The sequence below is a fragment of the Canis aureus genome, chromosome 17 (genome assembly GCF_053574225.1).
Source record: "Canis aureus isolate CA01 chromosome 17, VMU_Caureus_v.1.0, whole genome shotgun sequence".
Classification (NCBI taxonomy): Eukaryota; Metazoa; Chordata; class Mammalia; order Carnivora; family Canidae; genus Canis; species Canis aureus.
The window spans coordinates 10905190-10917832 of NC_135627.1; the positions used below are offsets into that span (position 1 = coordinate 10905190).

The window sequence follows — 12643 nt, forward strand, 5'->3', positions numbered from 1 at the left end:
CTGGTGTTTTAGAATGACAATGTCTGACTTCTTTCATTCTGCGCGTGGAAGCACTGCCTGGTTGGCTCCAACATTTGGAACGGGAATCTGACGCTCATTGTGTCGCTCTGGCAGAGGGAGTAGGGGCCACCTGTCGGGGTGGCGTGGTTCCCACACACAACAGGACGTGCCAGTTTCAAGGCAGCAAAGATGCCAGGCATTGAGTGGTGAAGAGGGTAGCTCGTACAATGCTTTTTCTGAAAGAAGATCTTCCCACCAGAAAGTAGTGCCAAATCCAAGGCACATGGTTCATTAAATTGATCACATCTGTTGGCACTTGTGAGTGTTAGCACTGACAAGTGTCTTTCTGTTAGTGCATCTTAGGAGTGAGTTTTTTTTTTTTTCCTGGGCTCCCTCCACTCCATTAACCTTTACCTCCACTTATCTAAGTGGTTGTATTCTCTTAGATACTGCAGACATATACGGAAACAAGGAAAACGTTTTCTAGGCCAGTTTATTAAGTTCTGTATCATAAACTATTGAAGTTCACTAATGCTGCATAATTATCCTAGAGCAGGTGGTCTTCTTATGTGATGAGAGATGTCACATGGTGTAAGGGTGATTCTCTTCTTCTCCTGGGTCATTGGTGATTACAGTTTTGCAGACTGGATGGAGATGAGACAGAGAACTCTGGGTACATGCAACAGCCCGAGATGCTTGCATGTAGCTACATACTACTTAGAATTCCCTGTTTGGAGAAGATTTTTTTGAATAAAAATATTCATAAATGCAGTTACACTGGAAATAACATCTGGCTCTCAGGATTTATTTTTTCTGTTTTTAACAACTCTACATTTAAAATTAATATAATTGATTTTACTGTGCTTTTTTATTATTCCTTATGGAATTTTTAAAATTTTTAATTCCAATTAGTTGACATACAGTGTGACCATTAGGCTTATGTAATTTTTTAAAACATTTTTTTAAAGATTATATTTATTCATGAGAGACAGAGAGAGGCAGAGACATAGGCAGAGGGAGAAGCAGTCTCCCTACGGGGAGCCTGATGCAGGACTCAATCCCAGGACCCTGGGGATCACAACCTGAGCCAAAGGCAGATGCTCAACCACTAAGCCATCCAGGTTTAAAGACATTAAATTAATGTCATATGATAAGATGTGACTTCTGGCTATATGTGTTCACATTGAGCAAATTATTAGCTTTTTGGTATTATTACATATCGTAATTGCATAAGAAATATGGGAATATAGTAAGACTTCTGGTAGACATAGAAATAAATGAAAGTATTGATTCCCCAAATATTTGTTGAGTGCCAACTATATTGGAGGTGGCCTATCATTATCAGTATCAGCTGTCCTATTAAAATAGCTTGCATTAGTTACTAAATCAGAGTATACTCCCAAAATTGCAAAGTCCAAATTCATCTAGGTATGTTGTATCTTAGCAACTATTAGCATTGGTCACTTGACAAATCAACTCAAGAAAAATTTACCCGGGTAAAACTATGCTGCTGCAGGTCATATTACCAGAAGTCCACTAGGCTGGGCTCGGAACCAGTTTCCCAATTGATATTTAATTTTTATAAAGCCTTTCTTGAATACCCCCATAATAGAAATACTGTCAATGCACAGTGGTCTTCACTTATCATGCGCGTGTGTACCACACCTTTATAAAGAGGACCCCTTTGATTTATATGAAATCATTTAAAAACATTAGTGAAACTAAGCTTTCTTGTTTGAATTCTGGAAAAACTGAAGTGTTTGTGCATGCTTCATCTTATGACTCCCAATAATGTCAAGTGGCCAATCTGGTTAGGAGAATTGCAGGAGAAAGAGAGCTAAACAGGCAAACTCACTTCATAGTTTCTGAGTTTTCGAAGACAGACTTGTAATACAAAGCCATGTGCAGATCATTTCCTCTGTGAACTGGGTCTCTGAGGACATAATATAGATAGTACTGTGCAGTAGAAATATAGTATGAGCCATGCATGTAATTTTTAAATTTCTAACAGCCACATTATAAAGAGACCCTGGTTAGATGAATTTTAACTACATTTTTAGCCCAATATATCAAAAATATTATAATTTCAATATGTAATAATCAGTATAAAAATGATGAAATATTTTACATTTTTTCCGTACTGAGTCTTCCAAATCAGGTGTGTATTTTATGCTTACAATACATCCCACTAGGGACTGGATAGATTTCAGATGCTCAACAGCTGTAGTGCTGACTCTTCTAGACAGTGGCAGTCTCGAATTTGATTTTCTGAATGTGAAGCCATCTCTGGGTTTGTAACCAATGACTGAAATTTTGCCTTTGATCAGAAATTGCCATTGTTAAGCAGTGGCATAATATTTAATAATCACTGTAACTGAAGACATTTCTTCAGCAAAAAAAAATTGTCTTTTATATGTCTTCTACCAGACATGTCTGCACAATATCAAAAGTATGAGAGATAATTAGAGAGTGGGACCCTTCCAAAAGAATTGTGATAGAGGATTTGAGAGGTGTGGGGTGTCCAGGTCCTTGCAAAAATCTGGGGTTTGAGAAGTGTGAAATTATGGGGTGAGATTAGGGAGAAGGTTATCAGTAAATCTGAACACTGTGTTTTCTATAGAAGTTATTTTTCTGTATTCAGTGAAATCTTTGATTTAGCCATCTAAGGAAAAAACCGTTTTAAATTCCAGACAAGTGGAACATGAGCTCATTACTTTCACATCTCTCTACTAATTTAACATTGTGTTAATGGAGTGCATCAAAAGCTGTCCTTTGGGTGTTTTAATGGAGGAACTGGGAATTTTTTCTTATCCAAAGCCACTGGTCCATGGTGGGGGGGAAATTCATCCAGGTTACACAGTCAAGTAAAATACAAGCTCGTTTAGTTTTTCTAGGAAGGAATATAAAATGGCCAAGGGACCTTCCTTCTTAATTTTTTTTAAAGTAAGTTCTACACCCAATGTGAGGCTTGAACTTACAACGCCAAGATCAAGAGTTGGATGCTCTACCAACTGAGCCAGCCAGTCGCCCACAAGGGACCTTGTGTAAATGTTAAAAACAGTAGCATTAAATTGGGAAGTCCTGTTACATTTCATGAAGAGTTCCAAACACAGATTGTTTGAATGAGGAAGCTTAGAAAAACCCAATCCAGGCAGTGGAAGAGAGGTCCATTTGGTTCCTAGTGAACCACCAAACCTAATGCTTAGTGGATGTGGAAGCAACTGGCCGAGGCCAGGGCCCACAACACATCTCTCACACTGGCCTGGAGCAGGCCTTGTCCTGAGCGGCCTCCCTGGGGGCACATGAGCCACGGGTCATTTACTCCCTTTATCTGTGGAGGAGACCCCCTGGTAATACATGAGTTCTTTAATAATTAAAGGCAGCTGTCAACTGCTAATATGAGAAAACCCTGAGAGTGCTTTGACAGATGCAGGAAAATGTATGGTGGGAAAAAAGTGCAATGGACCCATACATCCACCAGCATGGAGAGAACAAGCCTTAAGGATGTCATCTGCCTCTCCCATCTCCATCATATGTCAGAAGCATGGTGCATTGTGAACTCTGAGCACCCCTGGGCTGTGTTTCCACAACTTGTGGTCTTTCATAAAATCATAATTTAAAAGGAGCTAACCAGTGTGTTAGCTTTAGAGTTATTTCAGCCAAGATTTTATGTAAAAGCTTTGGGTCTATGATAGTGTCTGCTCTGATGTTGTTTGCTGATGATCACCAGCAAATCCCCTCCCCCCAAAATAGTAAGTTCCAATAAATATGTAAACACTCAGATACAATCATTGGTTTAATGGGGTTTGCTCATAATTGTGATCTTTCAGTTTCACATCCATGGAATATCATTAATTTCTGCAAGTGTAATGACCCTGGGTTGGATTGATGGGGCTCTGTATACCAATATAGAATGGTTTTCAGTAATGAGAAATTAGCTTTCAAGCACTGTGCTTCCTGAAGAGTTGGAAGGTGTTAGAGCAGAGCATAGCCAAACCCTGACATCTTGGGAAGCAGGTCTGGGCTCACCCTGAGAAAGAACATTCCAACAGCTCAGAGTTTAAGGACCAAAATGGGTCCTTGCAGAAAGAGAATACCCATCCCTGAAGTTATTGAAGTCAAGACCACGTGGCCCCCTGCTGGAAGCGTCTTAGATTCCAGCACTTCCTGCACAGCCTCTAAGAAGCACTGCCATTATTCCTGCATTGTGGTTCTAGGATTTGTTGACGTCTTGCCCCTTTTTGGTAGACTAAGACAGTAATTTCATTCACCAACCATGTGTTGCCTTTCCAGCGTCAGTCAGGTGTTGTGGATTCCTACAACAAAAGTTTGAGTTGCTCCTACGAGCTAGGCATGGTACCAGGGATGCAGCTGGGAGCAAGCTTCCTATCTAGGGTGATGCTCTCCAACCTATAGCAAGCAGCAGAAGCACCTGGAAGCCTGGTTAAAAGGCCAGATGCTAGGCTCCACCCTCGCATTTCTGATTGCACAGGTTTGGCTGGGGCCTGAGACTCTGCATTACTAACATCATCCAAGGGCAGGTGCACAGACCACCCGTTGTCAGTACCACTGGTTCACAGCAGTGATCCCAATTGCAGGTGATTTCTGTCCCCCTCCTCCCAGGGATATTTAGCAAAACCTGTGATGTTTTTGGTTGTCAAAACTGAGGCCTGAGGTCTGCTGGGTGCTGCTGGCATCTAATGGGTAGAAGTTAAAGATGCTGCCAAACATGCACGTGGTTAAAGAAAATGTTGAAGATACGTGACTTTCTTTTTTTTTTTTTTAAGATTTTATTTATTTATTCATGAGGGACAGAGAGAGAAGCAGAGACAGAGAGGGAGAAACAGGCTCATCACAGGGAACCTGATGTGGGACTCGATCCCCAAACCCAAGGACACTCCCTGAGCCAAAGGCAATGCTCAACTGCTGAGCCACCCAGGCGTCCCGATACATGACTTTCTTCCTTCCACTGTCAAAAATTTTCTTCTTAGAACTGTTCAGAAACCACTGTGGTTGGTTTTGTGCATGTTTTCCCGATACGTTTTGCATTTACAAGAATGTTTATGTAATTTTTAACACAAATGGCCAGGTATTCTATGTAACTTCTCCCCTCTCAAATGTATCAGTAGGTAGGTAATGTTGCTCCCATTTTATACATGAGGTCATTGAGACTGTGAGTGTCAATTTGCTCAGGGTCACATAGTAAACAGCAGAGCTAGAATTTGGACCAAGAGTTGTGGTTTTAATCAGAACGGAACCAGGATGCATAGACAGCCCAGGCAAGCTAATGGTTTTGCTCTCTAAGCAGGTTCACTTTGCCCTACTTCATACCTGTCTTTCTGGAATGTTTGTTTACCATCCACGTGGGTGAGGAGGTGAAGTCTTTACAAAGGAAGAATGGAGATGAACACCACATGTGGCCTTTCCTCCTTTTAAGCAGTTCAGCTCTGGCCCCCAAATTGCAAATATCCCCCACCAAACAGCATGAAGCCAGACCCTCCCTTTCCAGAAGTCAGTTCCAGGACTTTCCGTGATTCCTTGAGCTCATTCCCACCTCAGTCTCCTTACTCCAGAGTTCACACTCCGAGTAATGTTTTGGCTTGAGTCCCCATGGAGGTCAGCAGCCCAGCCTGGCCTGTGCAGTTCCCTGGACTCATGTGCAGTTGTCGGGTTTCTCAGGGCCCCTCAGCCATTGCCCTCACTGCTGTGCTGACAACAGCAGTCACTGCTAGGGTCAGCCTATGACCAGATGCAGTGCCTACACTCTCAGGGGAGTGCTCAATACAACTTGCCAGAGTGGCCTGTTAGGTGACTGTCAGGTCGGGCAGAAGGAACTTGGCCCAAGGGAACCTTCGATGAGCTATCTCTGTAGCCAGGGCTTTGCTGGAATGCCTCCCAGAGGCCGTGGGCACCTGCTAGGGTCTGCCTGAAGAGTGGGTGTGTATAGCATTTCGAGGGTGCTGTCTAACTAGAAATGCAGAATGTAATATACTTGCCTACAGAGAAATGCTACCAGAAGACCAAACTCTTTTTTATGCAAGGGAGGTTGTGGCTATTTTAAGGTACATGCTTAGAATTTTAGTTCTTGATGCTAACAAGTCTGAGCTGTATTGCATGACTTTTATGTTTCTCACTTCTCTTAATCAGCAGGTAACAAGGAGGGAACACATTCTACATTCTGGGTGTTGCTGAGTATCCTTCTGGGAGCAGTGGCCATGCTATGCAAAGAGCAAGGGATCACCGTATTGGTAAGAGCTGAGATGCAGTCAGGGCCTGCCCTTCTTCCCCTGTGGTAGAGACGTCTTGGGCTAGCCCTGCCTCTACTTCTCCACTCCATTGACCTTTCTGCCAGTTATTTGTGCATTTAGTACATCTGATATTTCATGGAAATGGGCTGTCTCAGTTGATGATCATTAGCAAACAGTGGGAAATGGGAAGTGGGAAGGACTTCAAGACAATGATCGGCTCCTGGGATACCTGAGTGGCTCAGTCAGTTGTGTTGTACTTAATGGTTTCAGCTAAAGATGTGATCTTGGGGTCATAAGATCAACCCCTGCAGGGGATCCCTGGGTGGCTCAGCGGTTTGGCGCCTGCCTTTGGCCCAGGGCGTGATCTAGGAATCCTAGGATCGAGTCCCACATCGGGCTCCCGGCATGGAGCCTGCTTCTCCCTCTGCCTATGTCTCTGCCTCTCTCTCTCTCTCTCTCTCTCTCTCTTTCTCTCTCTCTTTGTGTGTGTCTATCATGAATAAATAAATAAATCTTTAAAAAAAAAAAAAAAAGATCGACCCCTGTGAGGCTCCACAGTCAGCATGGAGTCTGCTTGAGGAGTCTCTCTCCCTTGCCCTCTGTTCTTCCCACTCGTGCACACACTCTCTTACTCTCTCTCTCTCTCTCTCTCCAATAAGTAAATCTTAAAAAAAAAAAAAAAAAGACCATGATTAGCTCTCACAGAGGTATACTGTAGAAAAAGAGAAAAGAAGAACAGAATGCCTGGGTGGCTCAGTGATTGAGTGTCTGCCTTTGGCTCAGGTTGTGATCCAGGGGTCCTGGGATTGAGTCCCACATCAGGTTCCCCACAGGGAGTCTGCTTCTCCCTCTGCCTATGTCTCTGCCTCTTTCTGTATCTCTCATGAATAAATAAATCTTAAAAAAAAAAAAAGAAAAAAATAATTTAAGTTTTCTAGGGTGCTCTCCTATTTTAGTAGTTCTGAATACAACAGTGGGCTGACCCCATCAATGCTTCCAGTCCTGATTAGAGAAGTATTGAGTGTATGTTGTGCTCAGCTTCAACTGGAAATATCAAAAGGAAAGGAGGAGCCTCTGAAGAGTACAGATGTACACCTCTTATGTCTGATTAGAATTGAAGCTCCAGGGAGGGAGAGGCATTGAAATTCATTTTCCTTTTTTTCCATTCTAGCCAATTTTATGCTTGACATTATTAGAGGAAAATTTAGAAATTAGGGATGTGATCCCGGGTAGAGAAATGGAAAACAAAGATATGGGATTTGAATCGCCCATATAGGAATAGCTTGGGAAAGAAAGAGCAGGTAAAAGCTGTATGGGATTTGATGTAAGTCAAAGCAAAGACCCATGGTTTTATTAGGCTCAGTCTATATTTTTATTTTATTTTTTTTTTAATTTTTATTTATTCATGATAGGCACACAGTGAGAGAGAGAGAGAGGCAGAGACACAGGCAGAGGGAGAAGCAGGCTCCATGCACCGGGAGCCTGACATGGGATTCGATCCTGGATCTCCAGGATCGCGCCCTGGGCCAAAGGCAGGCGCCAAACCGCTGAGCCACCCAGGGATCCCTATATTTTTATTTTTTTAAGTTATTTTTTTAAGTTGGTTCTAAGGCAGTGTTTCTCAGTCTTGGCATTATTGATATTTTGGGCTGGATCATTCTTTCTTATGGGAGGGCTGTCCTGCACATTATACCACAGTAAGTGACATCCCTGGCCTCTACCCCCTAAACGTCAGTGGGACTCCCTTGGTTGTGACAACTTAAAATGTCTCTAGACATGTCAAGCATCCTTCAGGTGGCAAAATCATCCACTACTATAAACCCTTGCTTCTCAAAGACCAGCAGCATCAACACCATTGGGCACTTACTAGAAAGTTAGGATCTCCAACCCCACTTTAGACCTGCTAGGTCAAAATCTCCATTTAACAAGATACAAAGTGGCTCCTGTTAATGTTCGAAAAGCACTAAAGGATTAAGTTGAATTTATGTGACTAAAGATATGGTAAAATTTAGCTATTTCCAAAAATTTAATTAGAATGTGGAACTTAAAAAAAAAAAAAGAATGTGGAACTTTTGATGATGCATTTATAAATGGCAAGTTGGAGAGTATGAAACAGAAGTGATGACAGGTCCCCTCACCCCTTTGGTGATTGTCCTATAGCTCATAGGGAGAAAAACAAATGGTATAAGACAACAGCAGCTCAACAGGGAGCTTCTGCCTTCTAGAAAATGGTTTTATACCCAGGCAGAAATGGTCTGCTGTGACCCACTAAAATCCTGTATCACATGAGTGGATAAAATCAGAATTCTTTGACATGATTAACCCAGCACTAGCCTATGTATTAGATAATTAATGGCTTCCAGCCTTTATGGGAGAGGGTTAAGTAGGGGTGTCATCCTTGCTCTGGAAGCCACAAATTACCACTGGCTTCTGATGATTTATGAACTTTTCCACCACAAGGCTCCATATTAAAAAGGCCAAAGTCATTTAGGGGGAACTTTAACCATATACGCCACATGTATTGTGACCACCTTATCTAGATTGGGCAGGGAGTTCCAGAAGATGACAATGCCTGCAGCGATGGCATCTATAGAAAGTCTCCTACAGGGTAGAGAAGGGAATCCAAGGCTCATCTAGCCTCCAGTCTATAATTGTAGGTATAGTAGTTCCAAAAGCAAACCTCACCTACTAGAAAGAAACTATTTTAGTGCTACCGGAAGCTGTCAGCAGAGGTGGAACTATAGTATCACGTCCTAAAATCCAGTGGCTTCACATAATGGAAGTTATTTATCGTTCACCTAGTGGCTATGGGCAGAGGTGGCTGTTGTCCATAAAGTGGACCCAAGCTCATGGAGGCTCTGCCATCTTGAGAGTGTAGTTTCCAAAGTTGACCCAATGGTGTCCATCCCAGCCAGCGGGAAGAGGAAACCAAGTGGCAGAGTGTGCCCAGGTTATAACCAAACCTCCAAAATGAGCTTTATGGCTTCTACCCATGATCTGGAGGCTGGAACTCAGTTATGTGACCACATGTAACTGCTGGACTGGCTGGGAAGTGCAGTCTGGCTGTGTGCCCAGTAAGAACTGAAAACCAGCAGACAGCTAGGAGTCTGAACCTGAGAGATCTCCAAAGCCCTATCAGAGATTATTATGTATGGTGTACCCCTGCTACTACTCCACATGCTGAAATCAGTGAGCACTTGGTGTTCTGGAGGTGCAATTAATTACTTATGTGCCTTGATTTTCGAGGTTGATGGCTGCCTTTATCTTTTGAGGCATAATTACTGTGCAGGGAACCCCTCCATTATATCAACTAAGAGTCTTTTATAGTGAAAGAAAAACAAGGACCTCTGCAGAACTTCTCCTAGGAACCCCAAAATTCCAGCTATCCTGAATCTTAAAAGACCCATACATGTAGGCTGTGAAATTATGACCAATAGGGATATCTTTGATAATAAATTTGATATATCACCATGAGCTGGTTTTATAGGAACAATAGTAGAGTGTCTGTTTTAGAGCTGAAGACACCTTCCGTGATTATCTTATCCACCGCAGTTTTTGTTGGGATTCAGTAATAAAATTATGAAGTATAATTGCTGCCTAATCAGAGCTAGGCTCTCCCATCACTGATTGCCTTGCTTTGCTTCCTCAGGGTTTGAATGCAGTCTTTGACATCTTGGTGATAGGCAAATTAAATGTTCTGGAAATGGTCCAGAAGGTACTACATAAAGACAAATCATTAGAGGTAAGTATATACTTTTGTCTCCAACCCAGACGTGGAAAATGTCAAGTACCAGCTGATTTAGAAATGCCATTTTCAAAATATTTCTTGTGGTTCTGATTTTTAAAATAACTAGCCCTTTTAAGCACAGTGTCACCGTGGTTCAAGTCAGTATGCTGCATGTTTGCACCTAGCTTGGCTGCACTTACATTTGAAAATCTGCACCATCAGGGGCTTTGTATTGTCCTTTCAGAAAACTGGTATACTCAGGAACGGGGGCCTCCTCTTCAGAATGACCCTTCTGGCCTCGGGGGGCGCAGGGGTGCTCTACATGCGCTGGAAAATCATGGGTACAGGCCCCCCGGCATTCACAGAGGTAGACAACCCCGCTTCCTTCGCCGATGGCATGTTGGTCAGGGTGAGTGGTGAGCCTGCCCCCCCCCCCCCGATGGATTGCCCACCAAATCTCAGAAAATTTGTCCTCCTCTTCTCACTTCCCAACACATCCACAAAACCCCTGATAAGTGGAACACCTCCACATTTGTTTGCTCTCACTAAGGATACTCTAGGATGAAACCAGAGTTTTATTAGGAGATTGAGAGGGTATAAGCCCTTTGTATTTCCATTCTAATCAAAATTAAAGAGAAATGATTCTTTCAAATATCAGGTTTCCTGCCAGCCTCACTAAAGTGTCCCCTGACCCCCATTACTTTTGTCATAAAGAAAATTGATATAGCAGGATTAAGACAAAATAGAAGCACATTGGTTATATCTTTAAACATCCAGCAGTATCAAGACTCTTTATTGTAAAGGTTTGCTTTTTCTGAAGGCAAGGATGTCAAGCCACAAATTCTTAGCTGTGCATTTCATAGAGATAGAAATCAAAAGAAGGAAAAACCCTGTTCTTATATTGTCAGGCACATAGGTGACCCCTGGGCCTCAGATTTCCTGGGTCACAGACTTTGGGCATCACTAAGTAAATGGGACATACTTTGACCAGAAATATAACAGATGTACAACAGAGTCTGATGGCTTTGCTGTATTTTTGTCTGTTATAATCCGAACACATTTAATAAATGGCAAACCACGGCCTCATGTCCAATGTAGAAACTGGCAGTATTTTATTTTCTACAATTGCTCTCCTTGAATAGAATGGATGCCTCAAAAATGAAGTTACAAGATGTGTATGTGTGTGTGTGTATATACATATGTATGTATTGCAAGTTCTGTATCAAATAAATGTTTGTTTTCCTTTTGACTGACAGGCCATAAACTATAATTACTACTATTCACTGAATGCCTGGCTGCTGCTATGCCCCTGGTGGCTGTGTTTTGATTGGTCAATGGGCTGCATCCCCCTCATTAAGTCGGCGGGGGACTGGAGGGTAACTGCACCAGTGGCCCTCTGGTTGTGCCTAATTGGCCTAATATGCCAAGCCCTGTGCTCTGAAGACAGCCACAGAAGAAGGTAAGAGGCAGCACTGAATTTTAACTTCCACACTGGGTTAAGTCCGAGCATTTTGCTAAATCCAGCACCGATCATGTTCACAGTTTTGTCATGTCTAAGGACATTTATTTCCAATACATCCTTCCAGCCAGGATGAGTGCCGTCCCTTTGGAGTCCATTGCTGCTTTCAGCTGTTGGGGAGTGGACATGGAAGAGAGGGGATGGCTGACTACCCTCCCTTCTCCTTCCACAATCCCCTTGAAGTAGCATCTTGAGATCCTACTCACTGTAGGTGGTAGAGAGTAATTTATGGTCAGAATGGAGAGTGTAATTGATGTGTGCCATGCCCATTATTTCACAATTCTCCTTCAGAAAGCCCTGATGGATGCTCTAGTGTGATTCCTTCTGTTGTTGTTTAGTAGAAAAATAAACTGCTGCCCCAAAGAAACTATTCTTTCTTGCCAAAAGAGAGAGAAAGAAAGAGAGAGAGAGAGAGAAAGGTTATTGAGAAAATAATTGAGGAGGGAAGCAAACACGTTTCATGATAAAGAAAACTATTTAAGGTGATTTATTCCCTTTAAGCATAAGTGTTTATGGAACTAGATTAGTAATATCTCAAAATAAAATAAGTTTTAAGTTTATTAAATTGTTTCATAATTCTAAAGAACAACTAACTTTAGTCCCAGCTTACTTATACATGTGCAATAGTATTTTTTTTTCAGTCCTGGGGGCACAAGTTCCAGGAAAGAGCCACCAAATTTGACTTAGGAAATTTAGTCTCTTGCATCACATGGGACACTGGGAATGTTGCCTGGTTCCCGAAGTGTCTTCTTGTTCCACTTTCTTTTTGCTTGACTAACATTTGTGGTAATGTACCACCCAAAAATGATTTCATTGATTTCAGATTTTTATAAAGCGTAAACTAATAAAGTATTACTATTCCTCATAAGATTGAGGGGGGATTTTTTTTCCCCATGAAAGCTATATTGGACTAATTGGGACCAGTATTTCCTCTGATCTATTCAATGCTACATGGTTTGAGCTGAGGCTAAGGGTAGGTGAATTAATGAGGCCTCACACAATGTGATCATTCTAATCTTACTCAGATGGATTGGGCAACTTACAAGTCCTATTCCAGTGTTTGATGCTAGGTGCATTAATAATGATTTTTTTTTTTTTTTTTTTACTTATCCCTAATCCTACCAGGCTAAGCCCTGGGCCCGCCCTACT

General features: G+C 42.1%; 1 protein-coding gene across 7 annotated transcripts in view; it reads left to right on the forward strand.

The window, feature by feature from the left end:
* Nucleotides 1-12643, forward strand: part of TMTC4 (transmembrane O-mannosyltransferase targeting cadherins 4) — a 63588-nt gene that overhangs the window by 28867 nt on the left and 22078 nt on the right. For 4 of the 7 annotated variants that reach the window (XM_077855062.1, XM_077855063.1, XM_077855057.1 and 1 more), the window contains exons 6-9: nucleotides 6148-6248; nucleotides 9898-9990; nucleotides 10220-10384; nucleotides 11232-11434. In XM_077855062.1, the coding sequence (XP_077711188.1) occupies nucleotides 6148-6248; nucleotides 9898-9990; nucleotides 10220-10384; nucleotides 11232-11434 (562 nt within the window). The remainder of the gene's footprint in view (nucleotides 1-6147; nucleotides 6249-9897; nucleotides 9991-10219; nucleotides 10385-11231; nucleotides 11435-12643) is intronic. The other 3 variants (XM_077855059.1, XM_077855058.1, XM_077855061.1) reach the window with 3 other exon arrangements.